Source organism: Moschus berezovskii, chromosome 23 (assembly GCF_049115385.1).
Source record: "Moschus berezovskii isolate FMDL1 chromosome 23, NW_MosBer_1.0, whole genome shotgun sequence".
Taxonomy (NCBI): Eukaryota; Metazoa; Chordata; class Mammalia; order Artiodactyla; family Moschidae; genus Moschus; species Moschus berezovskii.
The window spans coordinates 24921903-24942198 of record NC_142482.1 but is presented as its reverse complement, the minus strand read 5'-3'; the positions used below and the strand labels follow the sequence as shown (position 1 = coordinate 24942198).

The following is a 20296-nucleotide window of genomic DNA, read 5'->3' as shown; positions in this document are numbered from 1 at the left end:
TCTTGCCCAGATGTAAGCTGAGTTGTGGTTTGTAACAGGGATCCTCAGTTTCTGAGATCCAATGCCTGATGATCTGAGGTGGAGTTAACGTAATAATAATAAAAATAAAGTGCACAATAAATATAATGCACTTGCGGGTGTGCGAAGTTGCTTCCGTCATGCCCGACTCTCTGCCACCCTATGGACAAGCTCCTCTGTCCATGAGATTCTCCAGGCAAGAATCCTGGAGTGGGTTGCTGTGCCCTCCTCCAGGGGAACCTTTCCGACCCAGGGATCGAACTCCAATCTCTTATTATCTCCTGCATTGGCAGGCAGGTTCTTTACCACTAGCGCCACCTAGGAAGCTTGAATCATCCCCAAACCATCCCCCCACCGCGGTAAAACTGTCTTCCACAAAACCAGTTCCTGGTACCAAAGAGATTGGGGACCTCTGGTTTGTAAGATGCTTCTCATAACAACACAGGTTGTCTTGGGGTCACCCCTGGCCACATAGGAAGCCCTGGGGAAGTGGGGAAACAAGCTTGCTTGAGCCCAGCCACACTCTTAAGAGTACGGGTGCTGAGACCACAGGTGGAGATACCCAAGAAACAATCCTCTTCTGAGGGCAAAGGTCAAGTGTATTTGTTTAAAAAAAAAAAAAAAAACGAACAAGAAATCAAACCCAACAGCAAAGGCAGTATAGATTTTAGCTACAACTGAGGGGTACAAACAGTTTTCACTAAAGCCAGTCCTGGAGGATCAAACCCCTAGACTCGCTTTCCTTCTCCTCCTGCCCCTGAAAGTGGCAGCTGCTGGTGGTTGGGGCAGGGAGACTGGGAAGAAATCCCACTCCATCTCTCTTTCCAGGAGGAAAGCAGGCGGGAAGCAAGGTCACTGCTGGGAACTGGGGCAGAAGGTGTGTCAGGGGCAGGGAGTGAGAGCGAGGAAGCTCACGGAAGCCAGAAGTCTGAGGGTGGAGGTGGGGAGTGGGGTTAAAGGGTTAGGAAAACACCAGGAAGGCCAGGCTGGCCACCAACCTCCAGGGGACTTGGAGGCAGAGGCAGCCCTGTCGCTTGCTCTGAGCAGAGCTTTGGACAAGAAACTATCTTCAGACTGGGGATCTCTGAGGGTGGGGCTGTGTGTCCCCTCAGACTGGGGCTCCCTGAGGCAGGGCTGTGTCTCCCCTCAGACTGGGGCTCCCTGAGGCAGGGCTGTGTCTCCCCTCAGACTGGGACTCCCTGAGCCAGGGCTGTATCTCCCCTCAGACTCGGGCTCCCTGAGGTGGGGCTGTGTCTCCCCTCAGACTGGGGCTCCCTGAGGCAGGGCTGTGTGTTCCCTCAGACTGGGGCTCCCTGAGGCGGGGCTGTGTCTCCCCTCAGACTGGGGCTCCCTGAGGCAGGGCTGTATCTCCCCTCAGACTGGGGCTCCCTGAGGTGGGGCTGTGTCTCCCCTCAGACTGGGGCTCCCTGAGGCAGGGCTGTGTGTCCCCTCAGACTGGGGCTCCCTGAGGCGGGGCTGTGTCTCCCCTCAGACTGGGGCTCCCTGAGGCGGGGCTGTATCTCCCCTCAGACTGGGGCTCCCTGAGGCGGGGCTGTGTCTCCCCTCAGACCGGGACTCCCTGAGGCAGGGCTGTGTTTCCCCTCAGACTGGGGCTCCCTGAGGCAGGGCTGTGTCTCCCCTCAGACTGGGGCTCCCTGAGGTGGGGCTGTGTCTCCCCTCAGACTGGGGCTCCCTGAGGCGGGGCTGTGTCTCCCCTCAGGCTGGGGTTCTGTCTCCTCTCAGACTGGGGCTCCCTGAGGCAGGGTTCTGTCTCCTCTCAGACTGGGGCTCCCTGAGGCAGGGCTGTGTGGCCCCTCAGGCTGGGGCTCCTCGAGAACAGGGGCTGGGTCGCCCCCTCAGATAGAGGGCTTCCTGACAACAGGGTTCACTGACATCTTCCTGCACCAGTTGAAGTTCTCCAAATACTGCTCACTTCCGCCCCACCTCTTCCCCAGTCAAACACACAAACTACCAGACCTCTGGCCTCTCCGCACCTGGTGTTTATGGAAGTAATACTGTGCCAGGCTCTGGGTGGCAGGACTGATGGAGGGACATGGGGAACACAGAGATGAGGGCAGAGCCCCCGCCTGAGAGAATCCCCGGCTCCTTGGGGGTGGGCTGGGGACAAACGCTCTTCAGGACACAGCAGAGAAGGCAGCTGACAGTGCTCAGGTTGTGGCAGGACTCAGTGCAGACCCGAGACTTCTGGGGGGGTCAGGGGGCCTCTGGGGGCTGTGAGCAGGGGTTAAGCAGGGGATCTGTGGGGAGAGACTGGGCCCAGCAAGGGCAAAGGGTGGGCATTTCAGCAGGGGTCCTGGCCGGAACAAAGTGGCACAAGTGGGGACGCTACAGCTCCAGTGAGCCAGCTGAAGACGGCTGCGGACGCTGTTCAGGAGAATCTTCTCAGGACCTGGGGCAGCTAGGAGGCTCTGGCCTGGAACAAGGCTGAGGTTACTCGGTGCGGCCGGGCCCAGGGGCCGAGGGGAGCATGGTTACATGGAGATGCGTGAATAGCCCTGGCTTTGGGCGCAGAGCCAGGCCTGACCCTGGCTCTCTCATATATTGATTTTCTGACCTTGTCCAAGAGTTTTAACTTCCAGCCTGAGCTCACACCTGCACAGACTGGGAATAACCATAGTTCCTCCCTCCCCATGAGCATGAAGTGAGTTGATGCTAAAGGGCCCCAATATGTGGAAAACTCAGTCAACAACAGCTGTCCTGGATTTCTGCTGTGGATGGGAGAGCAAAGAGTGGTCCAGGTAACCAGGCTTCCCAGGGAGTCAGGGTCCTACCCCTCCTTCATTTCTAGGATCAACAAACTCCTGGCAGGAGGAAACAAACATATTTTCATGCCAAGGACCGATCATTCAGCTTAATTCGTGGCATCTTCCAGCTGCAAACATAGCCAATAGCAAAGCCTCCGTGCCTTCCAGCAAGCAGGAAACTGTGAGAAGGGGCCAGGCCCTGCCCACCCACCCCCACCCCTGCCCCCTGCCCCATTTCATCCCCCTTTGATGTGAGGTCCCGCCCCAGGCCTGGAAAGAAGGGGATGCGGGGGCTGGGTGGTGGAGGGGATGCAGTGATGGAAGCCCTGCCCCTCAGGCTATAGAGCTGGCTGGAGATCGGGGCACTTGACAGGCCTGGGTGAGGGCAGGCTGGCAGTTTTTAGAATCAGGACTCACCAGGTGTTATGGGCACTCTCTGCATGGGGGTGAAGGCAAATTGGGGCAATGCCTGGGATGGAGGTCACAGTAAGGAGGGGGTATCTCTCAGATTCAAGAGTTTGGGGAGGAAGGAGAAGGTAAGAAAGAAGAGGCCAGGAGGGAGAGTGATGGGCAGGAGGGAGCACTGGAAAGACAGTCACAGGTCCTGGGCATAAATCTCAGTTGTCTGTTAATGTGGGACTGATGGGACAAATTTTAACCTTCTGGGGCCTCAATTTCCTCATCTGTAAAATGGGCACAGCGCTCTTCTCTAAGAATTCCAGCACAGTTCCTGCAAGATAAAGTAGCGAAAAGCTTTAGGAGTTATCCAGCCCTGTATGAATGGGCACACCTCTTTCTAAGGAGGAAGAGCACAGAGAGAAGGACGCGGAGCAGGTGGTTGCTCTTGAGGTGGGGGACTTTCCAACACCCTGGGAGGGCACACCTCCAAACATTGGCTGCAAACCTGAAGAACTCCTCCTACAGCTTCATGTCTCAGTATGAATAAGTGCATCAGATTCTTTCCTTCTCCGGGAAGCTTTTTGACTGAAGGGAAGGAGGAAAGAGAGGCCACTGAGGTGGGGGAAATGGGAGAGGAAAAAGAGGGTTCCAGTGACAACTCTGGGGTCTACCAACCGGTGCAGTCCTGCGTCTTCCCCAAGGCAGGACCCCCAGCCTCATCTTCTCTGACCAACTTCCAGAACTCAGCCACCACCAGCGACCTCTGAGACCTGCAGGGATGGGGCTGCTGGTCCCTGTGCTGTTGGCCCCATTTCTTTTTCCTTAAAGACTCCAGATGCATGAAGGGCAGGGAAAGAAGACCATACACACATTCTCACACGCACAGACCCCTCAGGGACACACTGTCACACACGTTATCACACACGCCGTGGAGCACATGCTTACACACTAAGACACCACACGGAGTCTCTCTCCCACACACAGACACACAGACGGTCAGGCACACACACACAGAGACCCCTTGGCTGACACATACTCAAGCCACACCGCCGCACACATAGATACAGAGAAAGAGTCACACATTCTGTCACAAGCACACTATTTCTCACCCACACACAGACACACGCTGACAGACACCCATTCACACTCTAAGAGGTCTCCCATACACACACACACACCCCTTCCCATAGATGCAGTATCACACTTGGAGTCACACACGCACACTGTCAGATACACAGTGACACGCTGAGATGTTTCAGACACAGGGACTCACAGGCAGGAGTCACAGAAGGTCACGTGAGTGCAGAGGAGAAACAGGGGTTCATACAACCCCTTTCCCCCCGTCCTTCTCTCTTTATGTCTCTCTTGTCTCTTTCTCTGTCTCTGTGTATCTCTGTATTTCCTCACCTCTCTCTCACACACAGGGAAGAACCTACTTGGGCAGCCTGCCGCTAAGGAAGAGCCTTCTTCTTCTCAGAGCCAGGCATCCGAGGGCAGGATGTGGTTTCTTGGTATCTCCTGCTCTGACCCCCACCGGAGTCCGTGTCTGGGAGGGAGTCCAGCTCAAGAACGAAGTTGCATGCTGACCGTGGCGTCCCTTGGACTCCCTCCACCCTTCACTAGAGGGGCCCCCACCCCCAGCCCTCTTCCACCACCCTGGAGAAGGCTTCCAGATGTCTGAGGACAGGAGGGTCAGAGCCCCTGAGTGACTAACGCTGCCGTCGCGGGATGCCAGTGTCTCAATCTGCTCCAGAACTCCCACGTGGCGGGGCTCGTGATCCTTCTTTACAGATGAGGAAACTGAGGTTCGGTTCGCGATGGGCAGGAATACTTGAACGCAGTCTTGGCTGGCTCTAATTTTGGGTGTCAAAGGCTTGCCCTCAGTAGACCAGCTCCCTCACAGGGGTCTTGCGGAGGAAAGGAATAGGGGAGGGGGTGGTCCTTCCCAGCAACAATGGAGTGGCCTAGGTCCCCTTCTTCAGAGGTCAATTCGACCACCCCCCGCCCCCTGCCTGTACCCCCTCCAGCCTGGCCGACCTGACGGTGGGTAGCTCACTCGGTTTTCCCTTTGGTCCCACCTGGATGGGCAGGTATTAGGTACCAGACCAGCCCTGCACCCCTTTCTCCTCTCTGTTGCTGCTCGGCTGGATTCACTTTATACAGGGAACCCTCCTTTTCTGAGATTTATCCCCCCAGCAGGGACATGGAGGAAGCAACCTAGTCTTGCTGATCTCATGAACAGAAAATAGAAGGCAAAATCCACCAGTGTTTATAGAGTCTCACACGCAGGATGAGTTGTGTCGCAATTACTGCAGTCTGACCTCCAAGCTTGTCACTCAGACCTCCGCGGGCCAGGAATGCTCAAAGCAGGGGCACCCCCCGAAACTCCCCTTCTCTGCTCGGAGCCTGGCTCACCCTGCCCTTCTCTGTGTCCCCAGGACTAGAGATATGGCCCCAGGATATTGGGCTTTGACCCTTAGCCAGGGGCTGAGGAATGAGGGGATCAGAAGAGAGGAGGTTCAAGAAGCCCCACTCCTCTGGGCAAAGGAACTTTGGGGAGAAGACAGGTGGCCTCCACAACCTCTCCTTTTTGCTTAACCTGCAAACTTGGCCTGGAGCAGGATGGGACCAGGCACCAGAGCCTCCCACCCCGACCCTGTCCCAGCCCGAGGGGGAGGAGAAGGGGGAGGAGGAGGAGTGGGGGGAGGAGGTAAAGGTGAGCCAGAGCAGTCTGCAGTCCTGGCTCTGGAAAGATCCCAGGCACACCAGGGAAGCCATTGTGCGGCAAGGGCAGGAGTTGGGAGGGCAGACAGGGAGAGGGAGGAAATGAGTCTAGGAAAAACATGGGGCTGAGGAAGGGCTGGCACCTTAGCTGGGAGACGCATCTGTCCACATCTGGATTCTCAACCAGGGATGGAGTCGGCCCTCACCCAAGACCCCTCCTCCTGCCTCCCACCTGGGACAAATTTCAAGGCCTGTACAGGCCCCCTCCCCAAAGCTTCAGGTCTAGGGGTAAGAGTGGGAGGTCACGGGAAAACACAGCCCCCTGGCACAGGACCCAAGCCTGCACCTCCTCTCTATTCAAGCGTCTCACAGCATCTCTGGACAACTCCCCTCTCCTAAGGCAGGCTGACACAGCCCCCAGTCCAGGAGCCTGGAGGCAGGAAAGGCAGAGGGGGCTGTAGGGGTCCCCCGGGGTCAGCTCTCCAAGGGTGTGGGGAGGCCAAGGTGTCTCTGAGCGTGCCAGTATGAGCTCTAGTGCTTGTTGACCACCAAGGGGGTCAAACTGGGGGTGTCAGATGAGTGTGTGTGTGTGTGTGTGTGTGGAGGGTACTGCCTGCTTCCAGAGGAACAGGGAGCCTTTTACGTGTTTGCCTTGGGGCTGGGGAGCCGATGTGCCTCTCAGGTTCCCTCTGGGAGGTCAGGAGGAAGGACAGCAAGCTGCCACCGCAGGGTCCCTGGGGCTGAGTCAAAGGCTGTGCCGGGGGCTGCTGGTGGAGGAGAGTGGAGCTGGGGGTCCACACCCTGGCCTCTCTGCCTTCCCGGAGGGTCTCCGATAGCAAGCGGTGGCGGGTTGGGGCGCAGACCCGGCGGGAAGGGGTCTGGGGCAGAGTGGGAGAGGGCAGCTCGGGCTGCAGCCGAGCCACTGGTGCGGGTTTGGGGGAGACGGAGTTGGGAAAGTGGTCCGGGAGATGCCGGGCGCAGAAGTCAGCGCAGGGCGGTCGCGGGACAGCCGGTGGCCCGCCCAAGGGGCCCCGGCGGCCGGGAAGACGGGCGCCGGGCCGGGGCTGGGGGAGCCGTCCGCCGTCCGAGTCCCCACCTCGGCCGCCCGGCCCAGGGCACGCCACTCTCCTAGGCCCCGCTCTCCCGAGGCTCGGGCTCCCGCCGCCCGCGGAGTTTCGCTCAAGTCCGGGACGCCCGGCCCGCCGCAGCCCGCGCCGCCGCCAACCCCGCCCCGGGGCCCGCGGGTCTCACCTGCGGGCGGGGGCCGGCCCTGCCCACCGCCCCGAGCAGCAGCAGCGCCAGGCGGAGCGGCCCCGGGGCGCCGGCCATGGCGGGGCGCTCAGCACCGGGCCGCCGCTGCCACCTGCGGCACGGCGCGCGCCACGGAGCCCCGGCCGCGCGGGCGGGCGCGGGGAGGAGCCGGCGCGGGCCGCCCCGCCCGCGGGAGGGGCCGGCCGGGTCCCGGCCTCCTGCCCGGGCCGCCGAGGCCCCCGGCCGGTCCTGCTCCGGCGGGAGGTCCCCGGCACTGCGCTCCGGGCCGGTGCGCTCGGGCTCGGGGCGCGCAGGAGCCGGGCCGTCCCCATCCCGCACCCGGACCACCTTCCGGATCCCTCTGCTCAGGAAAGCCAAGCCGCCCCCAAGCTGTCCAGGGTACCCCAAAGGGAGCTGGGGCCGGAGAAGCGCACGGGACTTGGCCAAGGCCACACCTTCCGTCAGACCCCTTCCGGAAAGTGTAACCTCAAGGCTGCGAGTGGCTAGGAATACATCCACCCGGAGGGGTTACCGCGTCCCCAAGTCCTCTCCTCCTTCTGTCCCGAAGGCGGCCTTGGGACAACCAGGGTTGAGGGGACAATGACAAATTATCTATGGAGCCCTGCCGGTGGCGAGGGTCTAGAGGTTCACTAGCCGTCTCCCCGCAGCATAGCCCTGCTCTGAGTCCCTGGGCTCTTATAACCCCTGTGCCCACGCGATAACGTGTGCCCAAGGCTGACCTCTGCCCTCCTGCGTCTTCATCTCCCTGCTTGGTGCGTCTATTTTACCTGCCTTTATATCCCCACACCCCAGCACAGTGCAGACTTGGGAGCAGGGACTGGTGGGGCCCAGATTCACCCTCAGCCAGGCTGTGGGAGACAGTGCCAAGAGAGCGCTGATTTTCCTGTTCCCCAAAGACAGTGAGGAGACTCAGTGGGAAGAGGGACTTGTACCCGCCTTCCTGCAGTCAATCCTAAAGGAAATCAACCCTGAATATTCATTGGAAGGACTGATGCTGATGCTGAAACTTCAATACCTTGGCCACCTGATTCGAAGAACCGACTCACTGGAAAAGACCCTGAGGCTGGGAAAGATTGAAGGCGGGAGGAGAAGGGGATAACAGAGGACGAGATGGTTGGATGGCATCACCAATTCAATGCACATGAGTTTGAGCATGCTCCGGGAGTTGGTGAAGGACAGGGAAGCCTGGCGTGCTGCAGTCCATGGGATTGCAGATTCGGGACACAACTTAGTGACTGAACAACAATCACCCCCCTCCCACACCAACAACAACAAAGAAAGAACTCTGAAGTGGGGTGGCAGCAGTATTAGCCTGGAGCTGCATGGAGCATGTCTGGACCATTCCAAAGGGAAAGGGAGTCTGTTGGAGCAGCTGCTTCTCAGGAAGAGAACAGAACATCTCAAATCCCAGAGAGAGGTGAGATGCTGGAGAAGGGAAGAGGAAGAGCTGGGAGGAGGCCTCCAGTGGGAGGAACCAGGGGCTCCCATTCAGCAGGAGAGAGTTTCCTCTCCAGCAAGTTCTGCCTCCACTGCCTGAGGGTCATTTACTGGCTCCTTCCCAGGTGATGCAGTGGTAAAGAATTTGCCTGCCAATGCAGGAGATGTAGGGGGTGTGCGTTTGATCCCTGGGTCAGGAAAATCCCCTGGAGGAGGAAATGGCAATCCATTCCAGTGTTCTTGCCTGGCGAATCCCTTGAACAGAGGATCCTGGTGGGCTTCAGCCCATGGAGTTGCGTAAGAGTCAGAAACAACTGAGCGACTGTGCACACACTACCAAGAAGTCAATTTAGCAATCACCTTATGTGCCACTTAGGATTAGCTTGTTCAGCTGCAAGTGACAGAAAACCCCTAATAACTGGCATAACCAAGGACTCTGTAATGTAATGCAAGGTCAGAGGTTCAGCCCAGGGCTGGGGCAAAGGCTCCTTGACCATCAGGGTGCCCAGCTCTTTCAGTCTCCACCATTCTCATGGTTCAGGGCTTCTACCTAATAATCCAAGGTGGCTGCTCCTGCTCCAGCCATGGTATTCAAATTCCAGCCAGCAGGAAGGTGGTAAGGGAAAATGGGTGCACCTCCACCAGTGAGGACACATTCTGAAAGAGGCAGTCATCAGTTCCACACACACACTTAGCCTTGAAGGAGGCCCTTTTTCCAAACTGTCACTGGCAAGGTTAAATATTATGATTTGTATTCCTTTAGAAGAAGGCTAGATAGATAGACAAGTAACTTGTAGACTCTGCTGTATCAGGGCTGGGGATTGGGGACAAGAGAAGAAGAGAGAGGAAAAGGGCTAGAGAAAGTACCCAGGCAGAGCTGAGCCTCTACCATGAATTTATCAACCTCCAAATTACACTCAGTAAGTATCAGCTGAACATCTGCCGTGAGCCACACACTGAACTGGGTCCTGGACATTAAGTGGTGATGCAGTCTGCATCCTCAGAGGGATTATATTCTAGTGCAGGAGGGAGACATTAAGAAAGTAATTACTGGAGCCATTTATATTACAATTGCAATAGCGATCAGCACCCCTGTGATAAGCAGAGGCTGTTGCAGTCCTGCCCTCAGTACTTGAAAGACCATTTCCTCTCTGCTGGGATGGGGTGGGGGTGGGGGGAGGGAGGGCTGGATTTTCTCTGGCTGGGAGGAGAGCTTTGTGTTCAGTGAGTGCAGGGCAGGCACCCTTAGGAACCCAAGCATGGACGGGCAGCAGTGCAGGGATTACCGCCTCAGTGTCTCGCCCCTTGGGTTCAACAGTTCAGAGGTGAACCGCAGTCTCCCAGAGGCCCCAGTGCGATGGAGCCACAGCTTACCAGATGGCCACTCGGGTGCTCAATAAAACACCCACTTCCTGGTCTGTCTCACCTTCCACCCAGGGGACTAGTGCTTCCTGAGGGCACCTCCTAAATAAAAATAAACTAGGTGGGGGGCTTCCCTGGTGGCTCAGTCGGTAAAGAATCTGCCTGCAATGCAGGAGACCCGGGTTCAATCCCTGGGTTGGGAAGATCCCCTGGAGAAGGGAATGGTAAGCCATTCCAGTATTCTTGCCTGGAGAATCCCAAGGACAGAGAAGCCTGGTGGGCTACAGTCCATAGCATCAAAAAGAATGGGACACAACTGAATGACTGAGCAACCCACCTGTGTGTGGGTAAGGACTCTAGCCTGCCAGGCCCCTCTATCCATGGGATTCTCTGGGCAAGAATACTGGAGTAAAAACCCTTACTTTTAAATTCTTGCTGGGAAAGCTAGACTGAAGACAGTGGACAGATGAGAGCAGCCAGAGGTGGGGACCGGCCCCCTGAGCCCAGAGGTATGTGGGTGGAAGATGACTCTCCTCTCCTTTGAACATGTGGGGGTCCAGAACCTCTGAGTCTGCTCTGATTCTGATGCTACCTCTGGTCTCAGCATGTATTAACACCATCCTGGATTCTGTCGTCTCATTAGACTGAGACTCCGGGAGGGCCAGCATGCTGGATTTCAGCACTGGGTTTGAGTGCTCAGCATTGGCAGACCCCTCCCTCCCCTCCAGGAACTATCTCTGGGTATGACAAGTGATACCGTGTGCTGTGTTCTAGTGCTTCCTTGCAGATTCCAGAAGGCTCTGTATTGAACATGGGGACAATTTGTCTCCTTAACTTGTAAGTAAATTTCAGAGTAGGTCCACAGTCTGATTACCCCCTCAATTTTTTCTTTTAAGCAACTTAACTCTCTCCATCCCTTCTTACCCAGTCCCTAGAGGATGAGCTTTCTCATAGCCTTATCTGACCTCGTCCCTGAGCCCATGCATTGGTTCCCCATCACACAGGACCAAGTCCTCCAAACTTGCTAGCATCTAAGAAAGCTTCCTGGATTGCCCCAGCTCACCTCCCAGCTGGACCTCTGTGCTTTCAAACAAGCAGTCCCCTCTGTCTGAAGTGTCTTCCCCCACCTCGCCTGCCTGAGCTCCTACTCCTGCTGCAGGACCCAGCTCAGGCAGTCCCTCTGGGAAACCTCCCCTCTGCTCTGCCCCTCAACACTGCTTTGAGACAGCAAAGGTGCTCTCACTGGCAGCAGGAACCTTGGAAGGCTCCCCTAAACATGTTTGTCCTCCAGGACTCCCCAACTTCTGCTCACCCTTAGAGCCTCATGAAGGACTCACCCCCACCACAAAGCTTTCCATGATCTCCCCCAGTTCCTCAGGGCCCCAGTCCCTTGTGCCTACTGAGGCCGTCTGAGCACATGGGAACCTTCTTTACTGTTGCTGGTTAATTTCTCAGTTTCCCCATGATCTCTGAGCCCCTGGAGGGCAAGAGTCTTGTTTCACTCACCTCTACAGCCACAGCACCTAGCACAGTGCTTCTGGCATTCTAGGTGCTCAGTGACTGGTTTGAAATAACACATGATGGGACTTCCCTGGTGGTCCAGTGGCTAAGACTCTGCCCTCCCAATGCGGGAGGCCTGGGTTTGATCTCTAGTCAGGCAACTAGCTCCCATATGCCGCAACTAAGAGTTTGCCTACTGCAACTAAAATCTCACATGCTGCAAATAAGACCTGGTACAGCCAGATAAATAAAAAATGAATATTAAAAAAAATAAAGTAAAACAACACATGAAATGTATTGAAGCACTTACCGTATTCTGTCATGCCTTTATTCTGACTTTCCCTCAGTACATTGTGGGCTCCTTGAGGGACGTGATGTTCCTTCCCATGTTCATCTCTGCATGTCCTGCATAAGCACAGCCCCGGGTACAGCGTAGACACACAGTAATGCTTATTGCAATTGAAACAAGTCAGTTCAAGTGTCCAGTACATAGTAGGTCCTGGAAAACATATCTTAAGATGGATGTGCTGGAAGAGAGGACAGAGGATGTACTGGAGGGGGTGGTTTGACAGCCCACTTTCCCCCCGCCTCACTATTATCAGGACACCCCAGCTCAGACTCTGCTATGGTCTGAATGTCTGCGTTCCCACAGGTCCACATGTTGAAATCCTAACCCCATCAGTTCAGTTCAGTTCAGTTACTCAGTCATGTCCGACTCTTTGCAACCCCATGAATCACAGCATGCCAGGCCTCCCTGTCCATCACCAACTCCCAGAGTTCACTCAAACTCATGTCCATCAAGTCGGTGATACCATCCAGCCATCTCATTCTCTGTCGTCTCCTTCTCCTCCTGCCCCCAATCCCTTCTAACCCCATACGTAATGATATTTAGAGGTGGGGCCTTTGGGGGTGATTGGGTCGTGATAGCAGAGCTGTCATACATGGCATGACCCCAGAGGACCCCCTCCCCCTTCCACCGTGTGAGGGCGGTGAAAATGGTCTTCTATGAAACCAGGAAGCAAGCTCTCCAGAGACCAAATCCACCAAATGCCATGATCTTGGATTTCTAGCCTCCAGAGGCATTTGTTGTTTATAAGCCATGGTGTCTATGAAACTTCGTTGTAGCAGCTCCAATGGACTAAAACAAGCCCCACTAGAACATAAGGCAGAATGCGTTCCCTAAGAACAGTGATTTGAAGGGATGGAATACTGCTCCCTAGGCAAACACTAGCGCTTCCCTGGTGGCTCAGATGGTAAAGAATCCACCTGCAATGCAGGAGACCTGGGTTCGATCCCTGGGTCGGGACGACCCCCTGGAAGAGGGCAAGGGAACCCACTCCAGTATTCTTGCCTGGAGAATCCCCATGGACAGAGGAGCCTGGTGGGCTACAGTCGTTGGGGGTTGAAAGGAGTCAGACATGACTGAGCGACTAAGCACAAGACAGCATAGACTGACACTAATCATGAACAGAAACAATGGCTGCCTGGTGTTGAGTCTCCACTCCAGATCGGATGCTGCTGGACGCTTAGTGTGCCCTGATCGCCTCAAGTTTGATGAGCAAGTACTATTACACCCAATGTATGGATGAGGAGACTGAGGCTCAGGGATGACAAGTGAGCTGCTCAGAGAACAGCATGGGCATTCATCCTGGGTCCACCCACCCCAAGGCTGGTAAAGGAGAGGAGACAGGCTCCTGCTCTGCCAGCCAGTCCTGGGAGCATCTCTCCTGTGGCTCCTTCCTCCCCAGCCCAGAGCTCTGGATCCAGCTCTTTACCCCCACACCCAAAGCTACTCCTGTGGCCCAAAGTGAGGCTTCCACTAAGAGAACTTGGTTTTCAGATCATCTTCAGAAATGGAAATGGGAGTGACTGATCTGGGCAGCTGAGGAAAAGATGCTGTAAGGCTCTCGACCTAAGGAGACAGAGCCCAGGGCAAGCGCCCACCTCCTCTGTCCCTCATTGAGGGGAACCCTCTCAGTGGGAGACCTGGCCAGTGGGCAGAACTGAGTCTTTCTCTTGGGGGAAGGTAAGGAGGGCGGGGGAAGCAGAGGGAAAAACGGGGGTGGGGTGGGGAGAGAAGAAAGCACTGCTAAGGAGAAGTGTCTCTTGTCCATACAGTCAGGTTCCTTCCGAACTCCAAGTTCCTAAGAAGCTAGTTTATTTTCCAAAGCTCAAGACCATATCCCTGTTCTGGCAGACAGGATGAGGAAAGAACCCACACGCAGCCTACAGTAAATACACGTGTACACTCAGCACGTGCACACACAGACATACACACATACACACCTACACACAGATCTTAGGCTCTGTGAGTCCTGGGTTGAAATCCAGGTCAATCAGTCACTGAACATCTCTGAGCCCTGGTCTCACGGTCTGTAAAATGGGGATAATAATAAAGACCAATATTTACAGAGCCTTTGCCTTGAGCGGGGCAGTGTTCTAGGAGCCATGTGAGTGTTATCCATTTAATGCTTGCCGTTGCCCTCGCCCTACTCGTCGCCAGGAGAGTCTGAAGATTTGCTGCTAGGAGGAGGTAGAGACCACAGGAGTGGGCCCAGGAATCTGTCTTCTGCCCGGAGCCAGGGGAATGTGCCTGCCTGCGGCACCCAGGGTGAAGGAGTGTGCCATGGGGTGGGGGGAGGGAATGCCCACGAGGCCAGGGCTCCACCCCCTACTTCCTGCTTCTCTTCTCGAGACCCTGCCCTCTGTCCCCCTGACCCAGAGCTTCTGGGAGCAACCCTGCCTTGTGAAGTGTGATCATTTCTATCCCCGTTTTACAAAGGAGGACTCCCAAGTGCAAAAAAGTGGAGTGACTAGCCCAAGATAAGTCAAGAGAGCCTGGATGCAACCCACCCAGATCCCTCATACTGACTGTACAAACACCATCATACCTGGCAGGATTGTTGGACCATCACAACTGCCCTTGTCTAGAACCTCACACTCGTAAGTCTTCAGTAATTAGAAGCATTAACACCGCCACCACTGTTGTTCCCCGTGGCCCTCCATCTTCCCAGCCGTGCTAATGCCCAGGGTTCCAGCTCAGTCCTTCCCTTCCTGGTCCAGATGGCTACAGGCCAACCCCCAGGTCTAGGGGCGGGAGGAGGCTGGCTGGATCCGAGAGGCTTTGTGGCCTGCCCAGTGCCCCTGTCACTGCCCCCATCCTGTAGTCCAGCTGAGCTTCCCAGGTACTGGGTCCTGTTCAAGCTCCGGGCAGTCAGCTTGGAGGATTTATAGCCTCTTGAGCTACAGTGATTATTGCTCTCTTGGGCAAAGGCAGCACCAAGTGTCACAGCGTCGGTTTCCTAACTGACTCCTCGTTGAGGGAGAAGTCAGTGCCATCACTCCCGCCTTACATGTGGGGGAAACTGAGTCCCCAAGAGTCAGGGGATTTGTTTGAGCTCACTTAGCAAGGTCGGCAGGGTTTGTGTATCTGTGGAGCAAGGAAGAGAAAAATAAATGAGGTGAGAACAGCAAAATTCGTCTCTCTTCTTCACCTGGGGATTCCAGCTAGAAATGACCGGGATCCCTCCGTCTTCCCAGCAGGGAAGGGGTTGTAGTGTCAACAGGGGGCAGAACCTGGTGAGGGAAAACCAGGGTGCGAGCGGGGAGAGTCGTCGAACGGAGAGGGGCTTGGTGAGCGTAGAACCTGTGAGGGGGCAGCCGTTGTCCTAAGAGCCATCTGCTCTCTTCCCTTTAATGAGAAGATTGTGTAGCAGCGCTGGCTGAGAGCTCTCCAGATCTGCCGTGTGTTTGTTTCCTGGGGTTGCTGTAATAAAGCACCACAACTGGGTGGCTTACACAACAGGATGTATTGTCTCACAGTTCTGGAGGCGTGAAGTCAGAAATCAAGGTGTTATCAGGTTGAGTCCTCCTGAGAGTTCAGAGGGTGAATCTAGTCCAAGCCTTTCTCCCAGCTTCTGTAGCCTCAGGAATCCTTGGTTCATAGATGGCATTCTCCCTGTGTCTTCACATTGTCTTCCTTCTGTGTACATCTACCTGCTTAATTAACTTAAATGCAGAGTACATCATGAGAAATGCTGGGCTGGAGGAAGCACAAGCTGGAATCAAGATAGCCGGGAGAAATATCAGTAACCCCAGATATGCAGATGACACCACCCCTATTGCAGAAAGCAAAGAAGAACTAAAGAGCCTCTTGATGAAAGTGAAAGAGGAGAGTGAAAAAGTTGGCTTAAAACTCAACATTCAGAAAACTAAGACCGTGGCATCTGGTCCCATCATGTCATGGCAAATAGATGGGGAAATGATGGAAACAGTGACAGACTTTATTTTTGGGGGGCTCCAAAATCACTGCAGATGGTGACTGCAGCCATGAAATTAAAAGATGCTTGCTCCTTGGAAGAAAAGTTTATGACCAACCTAGACATTTCATGCAAAGATGGGCTCGATAAAGGACAGAAATGGTATGGACCTAACAGAAGCAGAAGATATTAAGAAGAGGTGGCAAGAATACACAGAAGAACTGTACAAAAAAGATCTTCACGACCAAGATAGTCACGATGTTATGCCCTGAGTCAGGTTCCCCCATACTGGTAGAATAAGACACTCGCAGCAATGCAAAAGCAAGAATGGGGTTTATTTCTAGCTCGAGCTAGGGCTCATGCCTCCTCCAGCGCAGTGGAGTGGGACAAGAGCCCCGAGCCCAGGTCACAGCGGTTTTTATAATCTCAGGTTACATAAGCACCTATTTCTGTTCAAAAGATCAAGCTGGCAGAAGCTCATTGGCCAGTTTATGCACGCACGGAAGCTCATTGGCCAGTTTATATGCGCGCGGGGTTTTTCTGGGGGATTTCCCTTTTTACTCTGATTGGCTCGACTTTTGGCGCCGGCGGGACTTTTCTAGGGAGGAGTTTCTTGATTTTGGAGTTTCTGTGGACTTAGCCTCCACCCTCTCTCCAGGAAATCAAAACTTAGGCCTAAGCAAGGTCTCAGGCCTATCCTGGCTACTCAGATGTTAGGGCTCCTAACAACCATAACGTGATCACTGACCTAGAGCCAGACATCTTGGAATGTGAAGTCAAGTGGGCCTTAGAAAGCATCACTACAAACAAAGCTAGTGGAGGTGATGGAATTCCAGTTGAGCTATTTCAAGTCTTGAAAGATGATGCTGTGAAAGTGCTGCACTCAATATGCCAGCAGATTTGGAAAACTCAGCAGTGGCCACAGGACTGGAAGAGGTCAGTCTTCATTCCAATCCCAAAGAAAGGCAATGCCAAAGAATGCTCAAACTACCGCACAATTGCACTCATCTCACACGCTGGTAAAGTCATGCTCAAAATTCTCCAAGCCAGGCTTCAGCAATATGTGAACCGTGAACTCCCAGATGTTCAAGCAGGTTTTAGAAAAGGCAGAGGCACCAGAGATCAAATTGCCAACATCCGCTGGATCATGGAGAAAGCAAGAGAGTTCCAGAAAAACATCTATTTCTGCTTCATTGACTATGCCAAAGCCTTTGACTGTGTCGATCACAATAAACTGTGGAACATTCTGAAAGAAATGGGAATACCAGACCACCTGACCTGCCTCTTGAGAAACCTGTATGCAGGTCAGGAAGCAACAGTCAGAACTGTACATGGAACAACAGACTGATTCCAAATAGGAAAAGGTGTACGTCAAAGTTGTATATTGTCACCTTGCTTATTTAACTTCTATGCAGAGTACATCATGAGGAACGCTGGGCTGGAAGAAGCACAAGCTGGAATCAAGTTTGCTGGGAGAAATATCAATAACCTCAGATATGCAGATGACACTACCCTTATGGCAGAAAGTGAAGAGGAACTCAAAAGCCTCTTGATGAAAGTGAAAGAGGAGAGTGAAAAGGTTGGCTTGAAGCTCAACATTCAGAAAACAAAGATCATGGCATCTGGTCCCATCACTTCATGGGAAATGGATGGGAAAACAGTGGAAACAGTGTCAGACTTTATTTTTTGGGGCTCCAAAATCACTGCAGATGCTGGTTGCAGCCAGGAAATTAAAAGACGCTTACTCCTTGGAAGGAAAGTTATGACCAACCTAGATAGCATATTAAAAAGCAGAGACATTACTTTGCCAACAAAGGTCCGTCTAGTCAAGGCTATGGTTTTTCCAGTGGTCATGTATGGATGTGAGAGTTGGACTGTGAAGAAAGCTGATCGCCGAAGAATTGATGCTTTTGAACTGTGGTGTTGGAGAAGACTCTTGAGAGTCCCTTATACTGCAAGGAGATCCAACCAGTCCATTCTAAAGGAGATCAATCCTGGGTGTTCATTGGAAGGACTGATGCTAAAGCTGAAACTGCAATACTCTGGCCACCTCATGATACGAGTTGACTCACTGGAAAAGACTCTGATGCTGGGAAAGGTTGGGGGCGGGAGGAGAAGGGGACGACATCTCGAGAATGAGATGGCTGGATGGCATCATCGACTCGATGGACATGAGTTTGAGTGTACTCCGGGAGTTGGTGATGGATAGGGAGGCCTGGCGTGCTGTGATTCATGGGGTCACAGAGAGTCGGACACGACTGAGCGACTGAACTGAACTGAACTGAACTGAGACAGCTTATTAAAAAGCAGAGATATTACTTTGCCAACAAAGGTCCGTCTAGTCAAAGCTATGGTTTTACCAGCAGTCATGTATGGATATGAGAGTTGGACTATAAAGAAAGCTGCACGCCAAAAAATTGATGCTTTTGAACTGTGGTGTTAGAGAAGACTCTTGAGGGTCCCTTGGACAGCAATGAGATCCAACCAGGCCATCCTAAAGGAAATCAGTCCTTAATATTCATTGGAAGGACTGCTACTGAAGCTGAAACTCCAATACTTTGGCCACCTGATGCGAAGAGCTAACTCTTTTGAAAAGACCCCAATTCTGGGAAAGATTGAAGGTGGGAGGAGAAAGGGATGGATGACAGAGGATGAGATGGTTGGATGGCATCTCCGACTCAATGGACATGAGTTTGAGTAAACTCCGGGAGTTGGTGATAGACAGGGAAGCCTGGTGTGCTACAGTCCATGCGGTCGCAAAGAGTCGAACACAACTGAGCAACTGAACTGATCTGAATCTGTCTCCAAACTTCCCTTTTGTACAAGGACAACAGTCACTGGATTGTGTGTGCCTGTTAAGTCACTTCAATAGTGTGGGACTCTTTGGGACCCCATAGACTGTAGCCCACCAGACTCGTTTGTCCATGGGATTCCCTCAGGCAAGAACACTGGAGTGGGTTCTCCATATTGGATTAGGGTCAACCCTAATGACCTCATTTTAACTTGATTACCTCTCTAAAGACCCTGTTTCCAAACAAACGTCACATTCTAAGGTATTAAGAGTTGGGACTTCAAGATAGCTTTTGTGGGAGAATACAATTCAGCCTGTCAGTTGTTGAGATCACCATATTTCCCAGTCTCCCTTGATGTTCCATGGGGCCAGTGGATCGTGGAGGAAAGTGGTATAGGCCCAGAAAACCTCCCACATGACTATCCACACCTTCTCCTCCTCCATACCTTCTCCGCCTCCATCAACCAGTTGGATACTGACAATCCAGTGGCGAACTCCAAGGCCCACCAGACAGAAGGAACCTGGGTCCTTGGATAATTGCGTGGGGCATAGTTTCCTGCTGACCTGCCCTGGGGTGTATCATGTTAAGTCACTGAGACTGGGGAGCTGTCACTGCAGCTAATCTACCCCAAGAGATGCTGCTGGTGGGTGTCCCTGGGAGCAGTGCTGGTCAGGCCGGGGGGGCCTTCTGGAGGTGCCCCCTTTGTACCCACGAGTAGGTGAATGAGACCCCTCCCTCTGGGTCAATCCCCTCCTCCCCTTGGTCAGTGCATTGCAGAGGACATTTGGGATCATGTGGCCAGGGCTCCCATTTGTCCTTATTCATATGGCTCCTATCTTTATATTTTTATTGGTTTATTTCTCTTAGCTGTGACGTGAGGGATCTTTAGTCTTCGTTGCAGCATGTGGGATCGTTAGTTGTGGCATGTGGGATCTAGTTCCCTGACCAAGGATCGAACTGGGACTCCCTGCATTGGGACCATGGAGTCTTAGCCGCCAGACCACCAGGGAAGTCCCTGGCTCCTATCTTTCACCCCAGGCTATTCCCACCTGTCTGCCTGCTCTCTAGGGGGTGAGGAGGGGGTGGTTATGACAAGAGCCCACAATGCCCCCTCACTGAATGAATGCTGCACAAGAAAAGAGGAAACGCGCCAAACTTCATGTTTGGAAATCAGCTGAAAAGGAAGCAGCACACTGGCCTTCTTATCGTACACAGCCTTTCAGCACCTCGTCGAGGCTGAGAAGCCCACTGTGACCAAAATGAGAAATGAAACCGTCAACCAGGTCTAAAATCAGTGGTGTCTCCAGGCTGACAGGCTAACCGGCCCACCAGTTTCTTTATCAGAAACTCTCCCCAGCTGTTTCCCCTCTGGTAGCTTCCTTCAGACCAGCCAGTCACAGGCCTCACAGGCCGGGGCAGGAGATGCTCTGTGGAGGGACTTGAAGGCCCCAGAATTTCTCTCTGAAAAGAACGGCTCTGAGCCAGGATGGGGAAGCTGTCACGGGCTTTCTGGAGCCAGGATCACCTCCAGGGCTGAGTCAAGGACAGTGTAGAGCTTAGCAGAGTCCCCCAAGGCCCGATTCTTGCCTGATCGCACACTCTTTAACAAACTCAGGCTGGACAAAATCATCTCCCTCAATGAAAGCAATGTGGTACTCACTTACTCGCTTCTCCTAAATAGCAGAAAAGAAACGCAAAAGGGAAAATGCAGACGTTGCCGGGCCAGCTCCTCCCAGCCGCCCTCACCACCATACCTTGAGTCTCTGAG

The 20296-nt window shown here is 53.9% G+C and overlaps 1 protein-coding gene across 1 annotated transcript in view; it reads right to left on the bottom strand.

Moving 5' to 3' along the window:
- Positions 1–2508, bottom strand: part of GLP1R (glucagon like peptide 1 receptor) — a 33348-nt gene extending 30840 nt beyond the window's left edge. The window contains exon 1 of the mRNA XM_088831230.1: positions 2474–2508. Within this exon, the coding sequence (XP_088687356.1) occupies positions 2474–2508 (35 nt within the window). The remainder of the gene's footprint in view (positions 1–2473) is intronic.
- Positions 2509–20296: the final 17788 nt, after the last annotated feature.